The sequence below is a fragment of the Panthera onca genome, chromosome A1 (genome assembly GCF_046562875.1).
Source record: "Panthera onca isolate mPanOnc1 chromosome A1, mPanOnc1 haplotype 2, whole genome shotgun sequence".
Taxonomy (NCBI): Eukaryota; Metazoa; Chordata; class Mammalia; order Carnivora; family Felidae; genus Panthera; species Panthera onca.
Genome location: NC_138339.1, coordinates 25,905,220 through 25,929,405, shown reverse-complemented (window position 1 = coordinate 25,929,405; position 24,186 = coordinate 25,905,220). Strand labels below are relative to the sequence as shown.

At 43.2% G+C, this 24,186-nt stretch overlaps 1 protein-coding gene across 4 annotated transcripts in view; it reads left to right on the top strand.

Annotated features, from left to right (window-relative positions):
* Positions 1-20,490: 20,490 nt before the first annotated feature.
* MTMR12 (myotubularin related protein 12) overlaps positions 20,491-24,186 on the top strand; it is a 65,369-nt gene continuing 61,673 nt past the window's right edge. For 2 of the 4 annotated variants that reach the window (XM_060634425.3, XM_060634426.3), the window contains exon 1: positions 20,493-20,750. In XM_060634425.3, the coding sequence (XP_060490408.1) occupies positions 20,670-20,750 (81 nt within the window). In that variant the 5' untranslated portion in view covers positions 20,493-20,669. Of the gene's footprint in view, positions 20,751-24,186 lie in introns of all 4 variants that reach the window. The other 2 variants (XM_060634424.3, XM_060634428.3) reach the window with 2 other exon arrangements.

Genomic DNA, 24,186 nt, shown 5'->3' with positions numbered 1-24,186 from the left:
TAGAATTTTCTTTTTCTTCACCACTACTATTTCTTCTGTTTCTTTGGATAAGTTAGAATTGAAAATGCAGAACTGCATGAACAGCATAGCAAAAGATCTCTAGTTTTTATTGTTTTTATTGTTTTTTTCAATGTTTATTCATTTTTTGAGAGAAAGAGAGCGATTGGGGGAGGGACCAGGAGAGAGGGAAACACAGAATCTGAAGCAAGCTCCAGGCTCCAAGCTGTCAGCACAGAGCCTGATGCAGGGCTCAAACTCCTGAATGGTGAGATCATGACCTGAGCCAAAGTCAGATGCTCAACCGACTGAGACACCCAGGCACCCCCAGATCTCTGGTAAGTCAAGAATATTTTAAGTAATTTTTTCCTGCTTGTTAACAAAAACATGAATAAAGATTTTTCCCAATAAAGGGCAAATTTTATAGTGTCCTAGAAAGATAATGTTCATAGCATTGGTCTCAAATTTGACTATTCCATGAGAGTTGTCTGGAGAATATTCTAAAAAGATTGAGGAGGGCCAGAATAAGCCTAATTAGGAATGTGCTCTTCTCTCTCCTCTCCCTTCTCTTCTCTCTCCTCTCCTCTCCTCTCTTCCCCTCCCCTCCCCTCCCCTCCCCTCCCCTCCCCTCCCCCCTCCCCCCTCCCCCCTCCTCCCTCCTCCCTCCCCCCTCCCCCACTCCCTCTCCCCCTCTCTCTCCTCTCCTCTTTCAGAGAGAGAATTCCACGCAGGCTCCATGTTTTCTTGCTCAGCGCAGACCCAATGTAGGGCTCAAACCTAGGAACTGTGAGATCATGACCTGAGCTGAAGTCAAGAACCTGACACTTAACCAACTGAGCCACCCAGGCACCCCAAGGCTGTACATTTTAAGATGGCTTTCTTTTAGGTATTTACTTGAATGGATGGTTTACACACACGTTTAAAATTTTAAAGGTGTAAAGGAATATATGGCTTAAAAGGTCTGCCTCTTGTGTTGCCCTTTCCCAGAGGCAGTCAGTGTTATCCATTGTATGTCCTTCCACACATGGTCTGTGCACGTGGCATGAACGTGTACACCTCTTTGCTTTTTTACAAATGGCTGCATACTGGGCTTATTCTGCACCTGCCTTCCTTTCCTTTAAATATCTGAGTCCTAGAGATTATTCCATATCAGTACACGTAGGGAAATTGCATTTTTAACAAGCACTGTAAGATCATTCAAATTAGAATTTTTTTTCTTTAAGTATAGGTGGTTCTGATTGAGTGGTACATTGGTCATTCTTGAATAAATGTGCGTTATAGCAGTGACCATCATTTACTCTAGAGTTCAAAAGCTATTTTGTGTGTGTATGTGTATACATTTGTTTAAATAAGTTCTATGCCCAGCATGGGGCTTAAACTCATAACCCTGAGATCAAGAGTCACATGCTCTACTGCCTAAGCCATTGAGGCATCCCTACAAAACTATCTTAAATTTTGTATTCTAAGTATTTTTTTTTTTTTTATCAGCCACACATTATATATGGCAATATATATGACTGGATGGCTCAGTCTGGTAAGTATTTGACTCTTGATATTGGCTCAGGTTATGATCTCATCTCACAGTCATGAGATCAAGCCCGGTGTTGGGCTCCACACTGAGCATGAAGTTTGCTTGAGATTCTCTCTCTCCCTCTGCCCTCTTCTCTCAAAAAAAATAAAAATCTTAAGATGTTAATGCTTAAGGTAGGGGTTTGGAGGGAAGTTTAAACCTACATTACCAATAACAGCTAATTTTGGTGAGATAGCATTGGAACTTCTAACCTGGAAGGAACTCCCTGTGTCCTTTATCTGATATCCAAAGAGAGAGAAACATATCCTTAGCATTGGTTCACACCAATATTCAGTTTGGTGTTCAGTTCTGGGCTGCTTCTTGTTGATGTTGTTGTTAACTGAGCTTTAGCCCAATGTGGGGCTTGAACTCACAACCTTGAGATCAAGAGTCATTTGCTGTACTGTCTGAGCCAGCCAGGTGCCTGTCTGAGCATTTGTTGTTGAGTGATAACTTGGAGTGACCAAGGTAGTGAAAATTTGAAACTAAACTCTACAGTTAGAACCACAGCACAGGAGGAACAAGAGATGTGGGGGAGAGAAAGGATTAGAAGTATCTTCAAATATGAATATCTATAGAAAGCATAGTTTTTGAAAATGTTAACTGCAACAATAAAATAGATGAATGTCCGTGGAAAGAAGTTGGTGCCTGTGTTCAAATATAACCACCTGCTTAACATTTTGGTTAAAGGTTCTGGCATTAAGTATGAAAGTATATAAGCTAACCAGATCTTTTCAAAGTTTAAGATGCTGTTTGTTACCAGGAATACCTCAGATACTTGGAGGTTCAGTTCCACACCACCATAACATAGTAAATATCACAATAAAGTGAGTCAAATGAATTTTTTGGTTTCCCTATATATAGATAGAAGTTATGTTCATCTATTAAATGTGCAATACCATTGTGTCTTTAGTAAACATTGTACAGGGGCATTTGGGCGGCTCAGTTGAGTCAGTTAAGCGTCTGACTCTTGATTTCGGCTGAGGTCATCATCTCACAGTTTGTGAGTTCCAGCCTGGCGTCGAGAGAGAGGTGAGCGTGTGTACTCTCTCAAAATAAATACATAAACTTAAAAAAAAAAAAAGTACATACCTTAACTCTAAAAAATAAAAAAATTAAAATTTTAAGAAAACAATTTTTAAAGCAAAAAATGCTAACCATCATCCATGCTTTCAGTGAGTCATAATCACTGATGACAGATCACCATAACAATTATATATAATAATAATGAAAAAGTTTGAAATATTTTGAGAATTAGCAAATATGATACAGAGACACTATGTGAGCAAGTGCTGTGAGAAAAATGGCACTGAGAGACTTGCTTGATGCACAGTTGCCACAAACCATCAATTTGTAAAAAAACAAAAACAAAAACCACACAGTATCAGGGCAACTGTCTGGCTCTCAGTTAAGTGTAGGACCTCAGCTCAAGACATGATCTCATGGTTCATGTTTTGAGCCTCGCCTCAGGCTCTATGCTGTCGGTGCAGAGCCCACTTTGGATCCTCTGTCCCCCTCTCTCCCTGCCCCTCCCCTGCTCGTGTGTACTCGCACTCTCTGTCAAAAATAAACATTAAAAAAATTACAAATTTATTTATTTTGAGAGAGAGCATGCTTGAAGGGAGCACATGAGTGGGGGAGGGGCAGAGAGAGAGGGAGAGAGAATCCCAAGCAGGCTCTGCACTGTCAGCACAGAGCCCAATGCGGGCTCTGGCTCATGAACCGTGAGATCAGGACCCGAGCTGAAGTCAAGAATCAGACGCTTAACCGACCGAGCCATCCAAGCACCCCTAAAAAAAAAAAAGAAAAAATCTTTAAAAATAAAAAAAGCCTCAATATCTGTGAAGGGCAGAAATAAAGCAAAGCACAATAAAATGAGGTATGCCTTTATACTGTTAGTCCATGTGCCTAGTAAAGATCATTTGAATAGAATTCAAATAGCCATTGTCTCAAAGTTGGTAATTATTTCATGGCAGCCAAAATGCAGGCATGAATAAGATTTCGGCAAAGTGGAGGCTGGTTTTGCTCTGTACCTTGTTAAATTTTCCCTTGTTTTCCATGGCATTGAAATTCCTGGTTGGTTGGTTTTATTTCCTCCTACCTCTCTGAACATTCCTTTTGTGCTGCTGCTTCTAGGTGGCACTTTCCATGGTTCTGTCATCAACATCTTCTGCATGTGTACATGCTATTGATGATCTCATCAACCTTTCAGGATTTAGATACTCCCTTTGTTAAAATTATTTCCAAATCCTGCCTTTTTCCAAACTCCAGTCTATTCAGCCTACAACCCCCAGATTATTCCTCCTAAAGCATCTGTTTGATTATGTCACTGCTACTCAAGATACCTTCAAGCAACTCTACATCAATGTACTGAACAGTATGTATTCATCCTCACAACATTGTATTTACTACACATGAGTAAACTAGGGTTTGAGATTAAGTAACTTGCTGTTTCTGTAATAAAAGGTCACTTGAATGATAGAGTTTCTTGAATTGGGTCAGATCATCAGAAAGCTACATATTTGGAGAGTTCTTTGACTTCAAAGCCTGAGCATTTAACCTTTATGCCATGTACTTCCCATAGATGTATCCTGCAGCTAAGCCTCTTTCTGTACAATTTTAATGCTTAAGACATGGATTTTAAGTATCCCAAATTTTGGTCTACTCCAAAGGCCTACCCATCAGCCCTTTTCCACTCTTCAGATTCTAAAGAATTCACAACACTACTTCTTTTTCAAAGGTCAGTTGTTAATAATAGGAAAAGGGAATGCCATCTCCATTGCTCTGCATTTTAACCTTTACCTGAGCCAGAAGTCATATCTTATGTACTATATCCAGGATATAGCTATGTCTTATTTGGCCCAAACTGTTAAAAACAGCCAAAGGGCGCCTGCGTGGCTCAGTAGGTTGAGTGTCCGACTTCAGCTCAGGTCATGATCTCACAGTTTGTGGGTTTGAGCCCTGCATCAGGTTCTGTGCTGACAGCTCAGAGCCTGGATCCTGCTTCGGATTCTGTGTCTCCCTCTCTCTCTACCCTTCCCCTGCTTATTCTGTGCCTCTGTCTCTAAAATAAAATAAACATTAATTTTTTTTTCTGCAGTTTTATACCTTTATTTGACAATCAGCAATTCTCATCCACATTAACAGTCTGTAGATTTTTGAAAGTGGTGACAGGTACATAGGTAACCAACGTATAGAGCTTGTTTGGTGAATCCTCATCCTCATTACTTTTTCTGGACAACCACACAAGGATACAGTACGGAACATTCCTTATTCCTTTGGCCAAGACAGCTTTGTTGAGCCTGGTGTCAATGTGCACATCTGGGGTTCCCATCTCCTGCATAGCAAATTTCCGGATCTCTTTGAGTGCCTGAGGGGCACGCTTTTTAACATTTATTTATTTTTGAGACAGAGACAGAGCATGAACAGGGGAGGGGCAGAGAGAGAGGGAGACACAATCTGAAACGGGCTCCAGGCTCTGAGCTGTCAGCACAGAGCCTGACGTGGGGCTCGAACTCACAGACTGTGAGATCATGACCTGAGCCACCCAGGCGCCCCCCAAAAATTTTTTTAAACAGCCAATGTTAAAGAACAATTTCACAGGGGCACTTGGGTGGCTCAGTCAGTTAAGCATCTGCCTGGATTTCAGCTCAGGTCATGATCTCACAATTCTTGAGTTCAAGCCCCACCTCTGACTCTGTGCTGGCAGTACAGAGCCTGCTTGTGATTCTCTCTCTGCCCCTCCCCTGCTGGTGCTCTTTCTCTCTCTCTCTCTCTCAAAATAAATAAATAAACTTAAAAAAAAAGAAAAGAAAAATTTCACAGGAAATCCCAATTTGACTTCTCTTGAAAAAATGGAAGATTTGATGACAGAGGGCATGTGTTCCTCTGTGGTAACAATTAACTGAAGCTGAGATGAATGGCTGTTCCCTCTGGTGGATAAATTTAAGACCGTCTTCTCTGGAAAGTTTATCACAGCCTATACCATTCCCTATTTTGTCTGCCAGGCTGGCCTTGTGTGCATTTGATTTTATGACATTAGAGACCCCAGCCATTTTACCTATGGACTCCTAAATTTAGTGTGCAAACACATCTCTTAAACTGAGGCATAATCTCAAAAATTACTTTCAGTTCCCAAATTCTTCAATTCTGTGATCACATGTTTCTCTTCTTAAACACTAGGATACTTGATGTCCCTCACACTTAGTATAAAGGACAGTCATAGGGGCGCCTGGTTGGCTCAATCGGTGGAACATGTAACTTGATCTCAGGGTTGTGAGTTCAAGCCCCATGTTGGCTGTAGAGATTACTTTTAAAAATAAATAAAATCTTAAGGACTGTCATAAAGAAACACTCAATGCACTTCCTTCATTGATTGTTTCAAGAGAAATGTCAGGAAGGAGGCCTAAAATTTAAGCAAACTGCATATTCAGGGAATCCTTTATTTCAAAGCAGAGACCAAAATCTTCCGGAAATCTCATGGTAATGTTGGAGCAGCCTGTCTGTCTTCCTGTCTGCTCTTTGGTTGGACTTAATGAAAGAGAAGAATCAGTGGGAGTTGATGAGGAGCAAAGATGGGCTCAAAGGAAAGTAAGATTTTCTAGATGACAAAATTCTTAATTGTATGAGTTTTTAGGGGCACCTGGGTGGCTCAGTTGGTTGAGCATCCAACTTCAGCTCAGGTCATGATCTCACCGTTCATGAGTTCCAGCCCCGTGTCGGGTTCTGAGCTGACAGCTTGGAGCCTCCTTCAGATTCTGTGTCTCCCTTTCTCTCTGCCCCTCCCCCGTTCACACTCTGTCTCTGTCTCTCAAAACTGAATGAAAATTTAAAAAAATTGTATGAGTTTCTAAATTTTTTCTTTTTATGAAATTTAGTGTACAACAAAGGAGATGAAAAGGAGAGGGCTTAGTCTACAGTAAAGTGGAAAGGCAGCTGCACCTAAATTATTAATTGAAACCACATTTAGATATTTTTAATGTTTATTTTTGAGAGAGAAAGGAAGTGGGGAAGGGGCAGAGAGACCAGTGGACAGAGAATCTGAAGTGGGCTCTGCACTGATAACAGTGAGCTCAATTCAGGGCTTGAACTGACGAACCTCATGAACTGTGAAATGATGACCTGAGCCAAAGATGGATACTCAACTGATTGAGCCACCCAGGTGCCCCTGGAAACCAAATTTATGAGTGCCAGTTCCCAGTAAAATGAAGTAAGCACCCTCATCCCTGTCTGTCCCTCTGAATGCAATTATAAAATGTGGCTAAAATACATAAAGCAGCAGTTTGAGGACTCTGAAACAACTAATGGCAGGCAGATTGGAGAAGACAAGAACTGATGTATCATCAAACTTAACAGTTGACCACATTTCCCCCTTCCAGAGGTAAAATCACTGCTTAGCCATGAACTTGAATAGAGCCATGGAAGTGTGTGACAGGCAGCAGTAACTAAAGCCCCAGCTGGGACTTTTCCTGGCCAGAGGATTGAAAGGGGGAGTCCTGGGTAACGAGAACATACTGGGCAGATTGGGGAGAAGGAGAAGCTAGGGTAAGTGACCCCATAAAGTTATCTATGAATAACTTCACAACGATTTTTTCTGGTGCCCAACCTCAACTTATTTTATGAGGCCAACATTACCATGATATCAAAACCAAATAAACACAGTTCAAAGAAAGCTCAGGACTGGCTGGCTGGCTCAGTTGGTAGAGCACGTGACTCTGGATCTCAGGGTTATGAGTTCAAGCCCCACATTGGGTATAGAACTTACTTTAAAAAAAAAGTTCAGACCAATGTACCTGATGAAATTAGATTGAAGAACCCTTAATGAGAGATTTATCAAATCATATCCAGCAATATATGTGAAGAATAATATACTACAACCAAGTGGAGTTTATCTTAGGAATGTAAAGTGGGCTCAATAAATGAAAATCAATTAACATACGAATTTTACCACTAAAAATATGAAACTACCATATCCCAGAATAAAATTTAAAGTCAAGGGGCACCTGGGTGGCTCAGTCAGTTGAGTGTCTGACTTTGGCTCATGCCATGATCTTACGGTTCGTGGGTTTGAGCCCCACATCGGGCTCTGTGCTGACAGCTCAGAGCCTGGAGCCTGCTTTGGATTCTGTGTCTCCCTCTCTCTCTATCCCTCCTCAGCTTATGTGCATTTTCTTTCAGAAATAAATAAAACTTTAAAAATGTTAAAAAAAATAATAAAAATAAAGTCAAATAACTGGGGAAGCCATTACACCATAATATAACAGTTGGTATTAATAAAGATATTCAAATCATTTGTATCTGATTCCACTAAGAAAAGAATTGGACACAGGCATAAAGATTTGTTACCTAAATGGTCAAGAATTAAACAAATGGAACATGCATGTAGTGAACAATTGCATATAATGTTGTAGCTATGTACTCACTGGCATACCGAGATGTTCACAAATAATACGTGTAAAACAAGTATCTGTGTAAGAGTCCACTATTGCCATACAAGCATCTACATATGTATACACATCATAGAAAAAGTTCTAACTCAAAACTGTTAGCACTGGTTATCTCTGGGTTACAAGATCCTCAATGACTTTTTTAAGAGATGCAGATGATTTGACAACATGGAATACTTTGGTAATAAATAATAAGATAAATTTCTGTTTGAAAGTGTAAATGAACAATATACATGAGTGGACAATTCTCAAAAAAAAATACAAATGGCTGAAAACCATATAAAAACAAAATTTCAACCTTACTACTGAGAAAATACATGCAAATTATTTTTAAAAGGTCATAGACTTTTTGTCAGCCAGATTTACAAAGATTATAAAGATTGAAAATATTAATGTCTGAGCTAGTAATACCAAAAATTGCAAAGGCAAAGGCAAGGGTCACTCATTCAGTTGACATCTAAATTGTCTCTTTTTTTTTTTAAATGCAAATAAACAGCTGAACTTCAAAGAATTTATCTTAAAGAATTAAATCTAATTAGTAAGTTTACAAACTGTGAGTTCAAATATATTGACTGATACATTCTTAGCAAATGTGTAAGATTAAAAACAATGAAAATGTCCGCGAGTATTTTATTGAAATACAGCTCAACCATCTAAATGGTATCATAGACCAATGATTCTAAAGAGGAGTGCCTCTCAAAAATCACTGCTTGTTCAACCTGTTACTCATGACTTGGTGTTAGCTCCCTCAGGAATCTTAGTTCAGGAAAAAAGTTGAAAATAACTATGCAGGGGCGCCTGGATGGCTCAGTCGGTTAACCAAGTCTTGATTTTGACTCAGGTCGTGGTCTCATAGTTTGTGGGATCAAGCCCTGTGTCAGACTCTGTGCTGACAGTGCAGAGCCTGCTTGGGATTCTCTATCTCCTCCCTCTGGCCCTCCCCTTCTCGAGCTCCCTTTCTCTCTCTCAAAATAAATAAACTTAAAAAAAAAAGAAAAGAAAAGAAAAGAACTATGCATAATAATAATACGAATAAATTTACTTTATAATGTTTAATGAAAAAAATCAGATCACAAAGCCATGTGCAAAGTATTATCCCTTTTTATTTTAATAGATAAGTGTATATAAAGACCGTTCTTTCTCCAAATCTTTACAGTGGTTACCTCTTGTGTAGTATGATTATGGTTTGTTCAGTTTGGGACTTTTATTTCTACCTGATTATGAGATTTTCTTGTTTCTATGTTTATATAATAAATTTTATTACATAATAATAAGTGATCACCTAATAATTCTTAAATAATTACCACATCATTCTTTAAAAAGAAAAAAAAAATGGTGTAAAAAGTCTTCACTAGCTCCACATACCTAAGGATAAATTACAAAATCCTTAGTCTAGCATACAGGGCCCCCTAAACTACAGCTCCAGCCTGTCCTTCCAGTGCCATCTCCCACCACTGCCTGTACTGGAACCGGCAGTGTGATGCCAGGGCAAATCCCCAGCTCTTGCCTCTGCCCTTGGTGCACACACATCCTGTCCCCTTTGAGGTCAGCCTTATAGGCCAATGTGGGTGCTCCTTTTCTTACAGAGCCTTTCCTTTGGGGATGGGGAGGGTGTGGCCCTGGCACACAAGGAGCCCAGGAAAAAAGTAGAGTAGAGAAGCCTTCTAAAATGAATCCGGGGGCGCCTGGGTGACTCAGTTGGTTAAGCGTCTGACTCTGGGGCTCAGGTCATGATCTTACAGTTTGGTGAATTCGAGCCCCGCATGGGGCTGTGCGCTGATGGTGTGGCGCCTGCTTGGGATTCTCTCTCTCCCTCCCTCCCTCCCTCTCTCTCTCTGCCCTTCCCCTACTCACGCTGTCACTGTCTCTCTCGAAATAAATCAATAAACTTAAAAAATAAAAAAGAAAAAATAAAAATGAATCTGGATCGGTGCGAGGGTTCAGCGGGGGAAGGGGTGTGCCTGGCTGGCTCAATCAGGGGAGCCTGTGATTCTTGATCTTGGGGTTGTGCATCTGAACCCCAAGCTGGGTGTAGAGGTTACTTAAAAAGGAAATAAAGAAGTAAAGAAATAAAAGGAAAAAATGAATTGCTTATTTCTCTAATCTTGTGTGGTTTCAGATTAAGTTTCTCTTAGTATTTTCTCTTCAGCTGATGTTTCACATGATGTGGGAGATCGCAGTGACCCCCTTCCTCCCCCCACCACCTCTCTGGGCCCCCAGTTTCAGCTGAGCCACAGAATTTCTTTTTGGATTTCTTAAACCTGTGTAAGATATTTGCAAAGGCTGAAATTGTCTTGCCTGGTGCTTTGCTTGGCTGCCCTGAGACTGTTCCAGAGACCAGGTGAATGAATGGTGAATAGACCCCAGTGTCCTGCAGGGAAATAGGGAAGTGGGGAAATGGCCACCCATTAACAGTGCTCAAGCAGAAAAATGACTGTAAAAAATATTGAGATGTTTCTTTGCAGTCATTTCTATCCCTTGCATTCTTTTTTTTTTTTTTTTTTTTTTTTTTTTTTTTTTTTTGCCTTCGGACAAAAAAGGATATTTAAAAAACAATTTTGATTACATTTTCACTTTGGGACAGATAACTATTTCAGATATAAAACAGTAGGCCTTTCACAACCTCTATGTTCTTTTACAACCACCTGAACAATGAGCCTTTCAGGTTTTCAGTGAGCAGGAATGGGTCAGCCAAGCTCAAAACAGGCTTGACTGCACTTTCAACAAAGATCACATACCCCGGCAGGGAGGGAGGGGCAGCTCGTTTGTATTTGAAAAGGTTCTCCTGGCCCCTGTGACACCAACAGCTTCCTTCTGCCCTCTAAGATGATTAGGCTGCAAACACCGGTGGCCCTCCTCCGTGGAGAAGAGGTGCCCACCCCCACTTCTTCCAGTTTCAAACCAGGTGCAGCCCTGAACAAAACTGGAAAGGAAGAGAAAATTCTTTCAGTGCCGTCTTCCTGCAAATTAGAGAATAAACACCCTGGGTGTCAGGTCCCTCAATTTTTCCCAACCACCTCTGGAGTACCAGGACTTCTAAGATCTAAACGTGGTGCATTGGGGTGCCCTAGTGGCTCAGTCGGTTGAGCGCCCCTCTCTTGATTTCGGCTCAGTTCATGATCCCCGGATTGTGGGGCCGAGCCCTGTGTCGGGCTCCATGCTGAATGTCAAGCCTGCTTGATATTCTCTGTCTCCATCTGTCCTTTTCCCCTGCTCATGCTCTCTCTCTCTCTTAAAAAAAAAAATTGAACTTAACAAATGAACATAATGTTTTGATTTGAATTAAAATTTGGAGGAATAATACATTATTTTTATTTTGTGATACACATTCTCCACATGATTGTATGACATGTGAAGCATGAAGTTGTGTCAATTTTAATAATTTGAGATATCAGGGAACCTGGGTGACTCGGTCAGTTAAGCGTCCGACGTCAGCTTAGGTCATGATCTCACATTCCATGGGTTCCAGCCCCGAATCAGGCTCTGTGCTAACAGCTCAGAGTCTGGAGCCTGCTTCATTCTGTATCTCCTTCTCTCTCTGCCCCTCCCCCCCCCCCCCACTCTGTCTCTCTCTTTCAAAAATAAATAAACATTAAAAATGTTTTAAAATAATAATAATTTGAGACATCAACAAACTTTTCTCATTCCTCTCCTGGAGATCATCTCTGAATCAGATGCCAGATCTTGACTTCTATCATCCTGGGACGAGTCAAGAGAAATCTGAAATGGAAAGCCAACCAAAATAGCAGTTTTTTTCTGCCTGCTGCTTCCTCCTGCCCCCCACCCCCCACCCCATGCCCGTGCCCCCCGCCCCTACCTGGGGCTCTGAGCTGGGCAGAGAGCTAACCTGGGAGAGAAAGAGCAGAGTGAGAAGCAGGTGGTGTCTGTGCACTAACCCTGCTCCCCAGTTACCCCATCACTTAGGAAAGCTGAGAGAGGGGAAGAGGGAGCGTGGGGGTGTGAGCCTGAGCCTGGCACCCCCAGAGGGGACTTGGAGTATGTGGTAGCCCTGCTGACAGTCTTTCCTCCCCTGCCTCCAGGCAGAGCGTGGTTGAAATTGTGGTGGCCTTTCCGGGTGCTGGAGACCTTGCAAAGCCCCTTGACGCTTCTGTGTCTCCCAAGGGCTTTGGAAATGATCCACAGTATTCAGTGGCCTCAAGTGAGACATAGAAAGTAATTAGGAAAGAGGACTGAGTGCCTCACAGAGGAAACGGGGACACGCCATATCAGCCAGCTGCACAGGGGCAGGACGGAGAGATCGCAGGCCGAGTCTGCACCCTCTGAACCCAGCAGCTTCCCTGCCCAGGAACACGCAGCACCAGCAATGGGACAGAGGCAGGGAGGCCAACAACCTGTCCTGGCCCCTGCCCCTGCCCCGCCCCAGGCCTGGCTGGGGATTTGTGTACCTTACAGCCTTTAATTCAACCCAGAGAGTAGAAGGGAGCTGGGAAATGGATTGCGAATGGCTTAGAAGACTTGAAGTGACAAAGATAAAGCTCAGAAGTAACCAGAATTACTTGCCTGCGTTAGACCCCTCTCTCTGGCCTAGAACTCACGTTCGGAAAGAAGATTGTGTTACAGAAATAAGTCTCAGGGTGGCCCTGATCAGCGTGATCTCTGGCCAGTCATTTTACTTCTGTCCGCCTTGAGACATCCCCACCCCCCCACCCACCATTCCTCAAAATGAAGGGGGTGGCCTAGCCGCTGACTCAAGCAGGCTTTCTCCTCTTTCTGCCTGTGCCTGTGTGCACAGAGGGCGCCAGAGGACGCTTGTGTGCCCAGAGGACAGAGAAGGAATGGGCCCAGCCTCCTCCTCCTTTATCATCTTTCTTGATCGCCTGCGGAGCTGAGGGGATTCCCCAGCCCGTGCTGAAAATACAGGAAGTGAAGCATTCCTATGAAGCCTATTCTTTTTTATTATAATTTTTAAAATTTAAATTCTACTTAGTTAACATACAGTGCAACATTGGTTTCAGGAGTAGAATTCAGGGAAGCCTCCGTGGCTTAGTCAATTAAGTGTCACACCCTTGATTTCAGCTCAGGTCATGATCTCATGGTTTATAAATTCCAGAGCTCTGCGCTGACATTGAGGAGTCTGCTTGGAATTCTCTCTCTCTCTCTCTCTCTCTCTCTCTCTCTTTCATTCTCTCCCCTGCCCTCAAAATAAATAAACATTAAAAAAAGGAGTAAAATTCAGTGATTTGTCACTTACATACGATACCCAGTGCTCATCATAATGAGTGTCCTCCTTAATACCCTTCACCCATCTAGCCCATCCCCACACACCTCCCTCTAGCAACCGTCACTGTGTTCTCCACCTTTAAGAGTCTCTTGTGGTTTGTTTCTCTCCTCTTCCCCCCAACCCCTCCTGTCCCATGTGTTATCTGTTTTGTCTATGAAACCTATTCTAAGCCTAAATGGCATAAGCAAAGAAGCAATTACCATCTGTAAAAGAAAAAATTGTCTTTGGTTATTTTTTTATTTTCGTTTGCAAAAACAGGTACTAATGTGGGTCTTTCGTAAAGGCGGAGTAGTGTAACACAAACTTTTGGATAGTGGGGGAAACCTGTACCTTCCATTCACCACTTTTTAGATAGTCCTGTAGAGGGCACAGTTTCCTTGTCCCAGAGGCTTCCAGGGTTCAGGAATGTCAGTGACTCCAGCAGGTTCTGAAGACTTTCCATCAATCTGATAATCTCTTCAAAGCACCAAGGATAGTGCTTTAGGAACTATCTAGAAGCACAGGAGGGTCTCCTATGACCGTGAGAAGCTCCAGGCATAGCTGTAAGAAAGAAGACAAAGGTGAGGCCCTTTTGCAGTGATTCCAAGACATATTCAAGTTCATGGACCAATGCAGCATACAGATCCTGGTTGCTTAGGGATTCAGAAGAGCTCTACCCTGGTTCCGACAGTCTCCAAGGAAGATGTCAAAGAGGTGGTAACATTGAGGTCAGACCATGATGGATGGATCGATTTGGGAACTACCATGGAGACAGAAAATGGCAATGACTTATAAAAAGCTCTTGCTTTTATTTTTTGTAAGTTTATTTATTTATTTTGAGAGAGATAGGGTATGTGCGTGCACCTGGGGGAGAGGCAGAAAGATAGAGAGAGACAGACAGACAGAGAGAAAGACAGAGAGAGAGACAGAGAGAATCCCAATCAGGCTCACTGTCAGTGCAGAGCCCTACTTGGGGCTCAATCTCATGAACCGGGAGATCGTGACCTGAACTGAAATCAAGAGTCGGATGCTTAACCGACTGAGCTACCCAAGTGCCCCAAGTCTCTTGCTTTTAAATTAAAATCCAACGTATGTATTTTAATTGTTCACTTTATTTATTTATTTATTATTTATTTATTTATAATTTTTTTTAACGTTTATTCATTTTTGAGAGACAGAGCATGCACGAGAGGGGAAGGAGCAGAGAGAGAGGGAGACACAGAATCCGAAGCAGGCTCCATGCTCTGAGCTGTCAGCACAGAGCCCAACTCAGGGCTTGAACTCCGACTATGACCTGAGCTGAAGTCAGACGCCCAACCAACTGAGCCACCCAGTCGCCCCTATTGTTCGCTTTAAAATAGCTAATTTTGGGGCGCCTGGGTGGCTCAGTCAGTTAAGCGTCCGACTTCAGCTCAGGTCAGAGCCTGGAGCCTGCTTCGGATTCTGTGTTTCTCTCCCTGCCCCTCCCCTGCTTGTGCTTGCTCTCTCTCTCTCTCAAAATAAATAAATAAACATAACAAAATAAAATGGCTAATTTTATGTTATCTGACTTTCATCTCAATTAAAAAAAGTCTATGGGAGATAACTGTTTCTGTGTGTGTGTAATTTTAAATTAATTTGTTGTTGAGCTAGGTAATAATTCTGATAGTTTAAAATCCAGAGGTATAAAAGAAAGTACAGTGAAACTTTTCTTTCTATCTTTCTTCCAAACACCTAGTTCCCCCTCTAAAAGCAACTAGTGTCATATTTCCCTTTGTATCTATCCAAAGGTGTTCTATGAAAATATAAGGATCTAGTCTTTATTTCCACTCTGTTTTACACAAATGGTAGCCTACTCTGCCTGCTGTTGTGCATCCCGCTTTAATCACTGACTGTGCTGTGTCCCTCACACCTTATGTACCAACATTCTAAACACTTTATATTCATTAACTTATTTAATCCTCACAACAATCATATGAAGTAGATGCTATTAGAATCCTCATAACCCTCATTTTAAATATTTTTAAAAGTTTGTTTGTTTACTTAGTCATCTCTAAACCCAACATGGGGCTCAAACTTCTGACCCAGAGATCAAGAATTGCATGCTCTTCTGATTAGCCAGCCAGGTGCCCCCAGTAACTCTCATTTTATAGGTGAGAAAATTGAGACTAAGAAGGTAAATGGCTAGTTAAAAGTCACACACATAATAATTGTTGGAGCCAGGACTTGAACCCAAGCAGCCTAACTCCAGAATATTAGCTTTTTAACCACTAAACTTCACAGCCTCTACCTAAAAATTTTCTCATTCTTTATTACAGTTGCATAGTATCCCGCTCTATGGCTGTACCATAATTTATTCAAACAATCCCTACTGATGAACATTTAGACTTTTCCAAACTTCTGTTGTTTTAAAGTTGCTACAGTGAGTAGGCTTGGATACATGGCATTTCACACATGTATGAGTGTATCTGTAGGATCTTTCAGAAGTGAAATTATTGATACAGTTTTTGATGGATATTGCAAAGTTGCCCTCCCTCTTGCCCCATCAATTACCCCATCCTCCCCACCCCCACCAGTAATGGACGAGAATCTCTGTTTCCTATCTTCACTGAGGGCTCACTTAATATTGTGGCATCCGATTCATGGTTATTAGCTAGTTATAAAGGAGTCTATCTCTAGAGAACTTCTAGTCTTACTGGGAGAGTCTGGGAGACAAGTCACACTGAACCATCAGTAAATCTTTATTTAATGAAAAACGAATCAGGCCATTAACTTGTGTTTTGAAGAAGATAGAATATAGATCATAGAGTAGGCTCATCAAGAACCCCTAACATGTGACCATCTTAAGTTGTATGTTTTATAGAGGGAAAAATTACCAGAAAAGTCTTTGTTTACAATTCTGAGTCTGCCCAGCAGGCTGTCATATTGTAGTACCACAAGATTGAGAACAATCCAAATATTAAAAAAACCTTCTTTTTTTAAATGTTTATTCATTTATGAGAGAGAGAGAGACAGACAGACAGAGTGCAAGCCGGGGAGGGGCAGAGAGAGAGGGAGACACAGAATCCAAAGCAGGCTCCAGGCTCTGAGCTGTCAGCACAGAGTCTGATGTGGGGCTCGAACTCACAAACTATGAAATCATGACCTGAGCCGAAGTCGGATGCTTAACCAACAGAGCCACCCAGGTACCCCCAGAGAACAATTGCAAATGCTTCCTTCTTTTAAAAAAATTTTTTTTATGATTTTATTTTATTTTTGAGAGAGAGACACAGTGAGAGCAGGGGAGGGACAGAGAGAGATGGAGACAGAATCCGAAGCAGACTCCAGGCTCTGAGCTGTCAGCGCAGAGCCCGATGTGGGGCTCGAACTCACAGACTACGAGATCATGACCTGACTCAAAGTCAGATGCCCAACCGCCTGAGCCACCCAGGTGCCCCCAAATGCTTCTTAATCCAGGTCCATTACTCACCATTCTCAGAAGATTGAAAGAGCCCTGGCTACAGCAAGAGGCTAAAGAATTTTCTTTTTCCCGTGAAAGAAGAGGGTAAGTCTTCAGATCCAGACCATTTGCTAAAGTTGAAATTTGGCAAGTGGCCATTAAATGACATGTGCATCTTAGTCTTTTTTTTTTTTTTTTTTTTTCGTTTTTTTTTTATTTATTTTTGGGACAGAGAGAGACAGAGCATGAACGGGGGAGGGGCAGAGAGAGAGGGAGACACAGAATCGGAAACAGGCTCCAGGCTCCGAGCCATCAGCCCAGAGCCTGACGCGGGGCTCGAACTCACGGACCGCGAGATCGTGACCTGGCTGAAGTCGGATGCTTAACCGACTGCGCCACCCAGGCGCCCCTCTTAGTCTTTGAATATATATATATTACATATGATATATGTAACATATGTTAATATAGTATATTACATGTAATATATCATATATAACATATATTACATATATAATCATATGTATATTACGTGTCATATGCATACCATATATTGCATGTAAAACACATTACATGTAGTACATCATATATAACATATCATATATATACATATACATTATATATATATATACACACACATACATACATTATTTATTTATTTTAAATTCAAACCCTAGTTTAAATTTGGCCTAGTATCTAAGTGATTTAAAAGTGGAGGTTCTAATCTGGATGCCAAAGTTCAAACTCTTGCTTCCTCCACTTAGTAATCAATTGCTGCCCGGGATGCTTTTCATCTGATAATATTTCACTCACTCAGGTGCAAATATTGGTAGAGTTCCTACTACATGCCTGGCACCAGATAAAGATGAATAACACACACAAATAGGCTGCTTCAAGTGACTCCAAAGAGGAGGAAATGCAAATGTGGCGAGGCTTAACTATTTACCAAAGGAAACCGTTTTCTCTCCATTTTGGAACATGCTGTCAGTTTCACTTGTCTGTGGGAAGCACTGCCTTTGGTCTGGCACTTGTTTTCATGTGAGCTAAGATTTGTTCCTATTTATAATTCTCCGAGAAAGCTTAGGGCAGTATTAGGAGAAAAGAGTGACTTTAAACTATTGTGTGTAAATTAAACTATTTCAAGGTCTAAGGGCTTCCATCTGTGTTTATTAATAGATGGAGAATTATTTGACCTCAGCATGACAGGAATTTTTCAATCAGCTGAGAGAGACTCTCCCAAGGAGATCTGACCCACACCCTAAAGATTAAGTAAAAATATGCTCATAGCTGGAGAACCTTAAGAGCAAGATGGAAACAGATGTTAGTTTATTCTCCATCTTTATTCCCTTACTGCTCCTTAAAGAAAACATGTTTTGTTTTTTCATTTGTTTGTTTATTTTTGTTTTTTCTGCAGAAAGGCCTTTGCTGGGCACACAGGGGCGAGTCTAATGTCAGGGTGACGGGACAGGGCACATCCTGCAGAAAAGCAGGGGTGGCATCCCTGCCCAGGGGCAGCCTGAATGCACTAAGGGCTGGCCCTTCAGACAGGCTCAGGGGAGGTCCGCCCACAAGGGCTTCAGGCCCCTCCGTCATGGAGATGCCATCCTGACATGGGGAACATGGGTCCTTGCTCTCATGGCTGCCTTGGCTGCTCTCAGGGAGCACTGTGAGGTGGGATAGAGGGCTTGGGAGGGCCCATCAGGAAGGAGACAGGCTACATGATGGAGAGGAGGGAGATTGGGCTGTGTGGTAGGCCCAGAAACTTCTGGGCACTTCAGTCGTGATATCTGGAAGCAATGGGAGATGCTGGCCCCAAGATTGAGGTCCAGGTCAGAGCAGAACAGTTGGATCTAGAGCTGGTTTTAACTTGGGCTCTGCTGAAAGTGAATGGTTATCATTGGAACAGAGAACTGAAGAGAAAGGGGAGTTAGTCTCCAGCATTCTCCGTAGCACACAGCTCTGGGCACACATGTGGTACACATTCCCCATATTCACACAGGTAGATGCAGGTGGCTGTACACTTATGTACACACATGGTCATACACACCAGAAGGCACGTGTGCAGACACCCACATGCACAAGTACAGATATAATTGTAGGAAAGCATGGGTTCTTAATGGGGCACCTGGCTGGCTCAGTCAGTGGAACATGTGACTCTCGATCTCAGGGTTGTGAGTTTGAACCCCACATTGGGTGTGGATCCTACCTCTAAGGGCCAGCCTTATGTGACTGCACTAGTTGGATGTCCAAGAAGCCAGCCCTGGCCACAGGTGCCCAAGCTAAATATGCTATAGTGGAAGACTGTGGAAATCCAAACTCCTCTGAAAAGCAAGAAAGTAAAAATTTGCTCAGACTGTCATTTCACTTTGAAAGTAAAAATTGTTGTGAAGTTTAAGTGATGTTTTAGTCTGGACAAATAACTTCATTCCTCAACACCTCTCTACAGAGTGTCTTTATGAAGCCTGACGTGGCCTTCCCAAATAGAATTGACGGCTTTCATCATGCTCCTTCCTAATTTGTGTAATTACAATGTTAAACATTCGGGCTTTGGAATCATACAAAGCTGGTTTCGAATCCTAGCTCTGTCAGTGACTAGTTGTGAGACGTGGGCAAATTACTTGCATCTAGTTTCTCACCTGAAAACCAGGATAATGCTATTCATCTGTGGCCCCAGGGCCGCTATAGTTGTTAGGCTTAATAATGGCAGTCTAGCTGGAAATGAGGCTGCAGGACTTGTCCTGAAAATATGTTTGCAAAACTAAGCACATTCGCTTTCACTTAGATTTTTGGTTTATTTGGAGTGGCTTTGGGAAGCATGCTTATGGAGATGAAGAGGGCAAAAAGCATTAGTCACAGTGCCTGACACTGAAAAAATTAACTGCCAATATTTACTAGCTTTTCATACTAAATTTCTTGACAGCGGGGCCCTGTTTTATTCACTTGTGTCTAGCATAATGCTTAGCACCAAATGTGAAATGAAAATGGATTTCCTTTGCAATTTGCACTAAAAATGAGGATTTTATCGATAACTTGGGAGAGTGGATAAAATAAGTCTCTTAAGGGCTTTTGTATTGTTAGAAACAAAAAGAAACAGGGGCGCCTGGGTGACTCAGTCGGTTAAGCGGTGGACTTGGGCTCAGGCCATGATCTCATGGTTTGTGAGTTTGAGCCCCCATATGGGGCTCTCTGCTGTCAGCCCAGAGCCTGCTTGGGATCCTCTGTCTCCCTCTCTCTGTGCCTCTCTCCCACTCACACTCTCTCTCTCTCTCAAAAATAAATGAATATTAAAAAAAGAGACACAAACAAAAACAAGTGTAAAAATGAGGTTGACAAGGCCTTTTATGATGAAACATTCAAACCTATTCCTAAGTGCCTGTTAACACTTGAATTGTCTCATCTTTGTCTACATTCAAAGTAATAAACCTGGACGTCATCGATGTGTATCTGGAACTCATACGGGGGATTTCGATACACCACACTTTTGGAAGTTTTACACCAAGACCGTAAGCAAGAAGAGAACGAAGGCAAAGAACAACTGCTCTCAACTTAGTGACCGTAGGATCATTGGACGACAGCGACATTCTTGCTATCCAATCGCCGGGGAGTCCGGAGAGAACGCTCTCTGGATTGGTCTGAGGAAACATCTCTCCAGGTTCATTCAAGAAGTAGCTTGGCGTGGGGCTCCGGCCGGTAGTGCCTTCTGGCCAATCACAGAACGCATGAGGCGGGTTCTGCCGGAGTGGAGCCTATCTCTGAAGGCGAATCTGTTCCCGACAGACCCGCCCGCCGCGAGCGGAGGGGGCGTGGTCTCCGGCTGCGGGTTCCCGACTCCCTGTGCTCGCGCGCGGAGTGGGCGGGGCGAGCGGTGTCAGCGGCGGAGCCGGATGCGGGCGTCGCCGGGGCCGCAGCGGCCCTGGGGATGGGCGGAGCCCCAGCCGCCAGTGCTGGTGGCCGCCGCCGCTCCCGGAGCCCGAGCGGCAGCCTCTGCTCCCGCGCGTCGCTGCTTCCTAGGGCGGCGGTATGCTGGGGAAAGGGGTAGTCGGCGGTGGCGGCGGCACCAAGGCGCCCAAGCCCTCCTTCGTGTCGTACGTGCGCCCAGAGGTGAGGGGGCGCCGCGCGGGCGGGGCGTCAGGCTGGAGCTGCCGGGGCTAGGGGCGCCGGGAGCCCCCTCCCCGCTGCGGGGGAGGGCCGCGGGCGCTTCCTGTGCGGGTGCGGGAGGAGAGCCGGGCGGGGTGAGGCCCTCGGGGGCTCGCTGAGATCTGTCGCGGGCTGAGGTGGGGACCTCCGGCGCGGGCCGGCAGGTGCCGGAGCGCAGGGCCCGGTCGCTGGCGACCAGGTGAAGGGGCCTGAGCCGGGAAGGTGCTGCGGCCCGGGACCCCCCTGCCTACCTTGGCGAGGAGCTGGGGTTCTGGGCACCGCGCGGGAGGGGAAGGGCTGGACGCTCCGGGCTCCCGTGGGGACCTACCCCGAGCCCGCCGTCTGGGTGGGTCTGCCCTTGGAATTTCTCAGTTGAGTCTTCAGAGCTGCCTGCTTGTAAGAGGGCTGTTTGATGCCGCCGGCGGGATACCGTGCACTGCCTCCCGCCTCCCATCTGCAAGCAGCACAGTTCTTTCCCTTGTGAATTCCCCTCCGTCATTTCTTCCCCCTTTCATCTCACCTCCACTTGCTTTTCTCCTGGAGTTTTACTCTTAAGTTCATTCATTCATAAAATATTTTTTGACCTCCTACACTATTCTGAACAAAACAGATCTCCGCTCTCCTGGAGCGTATTTGATGGAGATCAGAGTAAACAACAAATAGAATAAATATAAGTAAATTATATGGTTATATTAGAAGGTGAAAAGTATCATGGGAAAAAGAAAAGGCACCATTTTCCTCCATGTCACAGTGGCATTTGAGCAGACTTGAACGATGTTGGGGTCTGAGGGAAGAGTAGTGCTAGTAGAGGGAATGGTCTGGAGTGTTGGAGGCTCATCAAGGAAGTCAGCCCTGAGGAAGCCTAGTAGGTGAGGGGGAAGAGTCCTAGGAAACCAGGTTAGAGAGGTTACAGCTTGTTGCCCATGCTGAGGACTTCTTGAGTTCCCAATCCAAATGCCTAATGAGATGTGTTCTCATTTTGGATTTCTGAAGGTTTTTCCTACTCCTCTGCCCAGCACTTTAATCAGCATGTGCACGAGCACTATCAAACCCCTGGTCTTCAGCTGTCTTCCTACCCCTGTAAAGCACAGGCAGGTGGGCTGTGGATGAGAGGTCTTGATCAAGGACTGCTTCCACAAAACCACCTGGGGCCTGAAGCCTTTGCATATGCGTCTTCAAATTCACAATGTGTGTGTTTCCTCCAAATGGAGAATACTCTTGAAATAGGTCTTATTTTTAATCCTAATTGAAAATAAAAACCACTTCCTTCTTTGATGCTTGATGAAGGAGTCAGGGTCATCTTGAATTTTCAATAGGTTTCCCTCCTATCATGAGTAAGTAATGTCAGTTTCTCTTTGTGTCTTTTATGATTGATTTGATCTTTAACCTTTCCTCTTCAGTGAGATTGAACTACACATGGAAAGTCTGAAATGTGGCCAGAGTTCAAGAATGTTCAGATTTTTCATCCACCAAGTGCACATGTTGTAGTTAGACATGTTTTCCCTCTTTGCCCACAGTGCCTGATATATTTCCTTTGAGGGATAATTAGGGAAGGGGAGTGGTTCAGCCCCCAAATGGTCACATTTTTCAGATCCTTCTAGTTGGCAGTTTTGTTTTCTTGCCATAAAATAATGCTGTGTAGATACTATGTTTCTTTGTTGTAATCTGTCTCTCAAAAATTTTTTTTAATAGAGGGAAGGGCTCTGACCTAAATTGCTTATGGTTTTTAAAAGATAAAGGTATGAGGGAGTGAGAAACCAATTTGTTTTTTAAGTGTATAGCTTTTGCTAGATATCCTATTATTGGAAATTCATGTGAGCAGCTTTGAGGCATAGCTTATGTACCTCTGAAAGTACTGAACCTGGTAACCTTCTGTTGGTTCACTCAGTAGGAGTCGTCCCTCACAACACTTTTCTGGACTGCCATTCTTTTTCTACTGCTTTCCTTCTTATTGCCCTCATCTTTACTGCTTTGGTGTATGTCTTCCTATCACATTTCTTTGTATGCAGTTTGCTTTTTTTAGCTGGGAATTTGCAGGTTTCTTAGGCATCTTTTTGCTGGTAGGTCACTGAGCTGCCAGAACAATCTTCACACCTTATGATGTAATGATACCTGTGCCTGGTAATGAACTTGTTCTTGGCTGATTAGATCTTGGAAGGTTCAAGAGTGACTTTCTCAGTATGCTAAAGAGTCTGTCAAGAGTCAGCACTTTGTGCAAAAAACAGAAGTACTTAACTGGATAAAGTATTTGAAGATGATGCTTTTAAACATGATGGCTTATATGTTTTTTTTTTTTGTGCTAAGATTGACATTGAACAGCCTAAAATGAAGGATAGTAGTTAGTTTCAACGTGGCCCTCTGCCAGAGTTAACTTGGGTTCTTCTGTCATTGATTCTAAGTCAGTGAACGTGAATGTTAAAATCTTGAACTGTAGTTTAGGACCTTTGGTCATGTTTTGTAAACTCTGCCCGGAGAGTTATAAATCAGTAAAGCTTGTAAGTGGGAAGCCAGTGGTTCTGGAAATTGAGGTGAATAGGAGAGAGAGGACTGGATCATTCTTGGTGGTACCTGATGGCTGGTACCTAGAAACATCTCAGCATCACTGCCCCAGCTTAGTCCCAGACAGACGGTGCAAAGGAAATTGTGCCTCTGTACAGGGGATCCTGGGGTGCTGATCTCCCCTTCAAGGAGGCATTTGGTTATGGTTTGGGAGCCAGATCCGCTTTTCTTGGTAAATAAAGGAGAAGCTGTAGTTCATTATAGAAAAATAATAAAAGATAGACAAAGAATTTTTTATTTATTTAAAAAAAATTTTTTTTTTAACGTTTATTCATTTTTGAGACAGAGAGAGACAGAGCATAAATGGGGGAAGGTCAGAGAGAGAGGGAGACACAGAATCTGAAACAGGCTCCAGGCTCTGAGCTGTCAGCACAGAGCCCCACACGGGGCTTGAACTCACGGACCACGAGATCATGACCTGAGCCGGAGTCAGACGCCCAACCGACTGAGCCACCCAGGCGCCCCGACAAAGAATTTTTTAAAGGAAAGTTATAAACAACTTGGAGTGTACCCTGTCAGATATGTGTGTAGGTGTCTGCATATGTCTTTTCCAAAGTGGGATTAATATTGCTAATCATACTATTTTGTAATCTGCCTTTTCACCAGAGATCTATATTGTAAGTGTCTTTCCACGTCAGTTGTTAACCTATAATGTCATTTTCAATTAGACCCAATAGGGATGCTTGGGTGACTCAGTTGGTTAAGTGTCCAACTTTGGCTTAGGTCATGATCTGCAGTTTGTGGGTTCGAGCCCTACATCGGGCTCTGTGCTGACAGGCTGGAGCCTGCATCGGATTCTCTGTCTCCCTCTCTCTCTGCCCCTCCCCTGCTTGCACTCTGT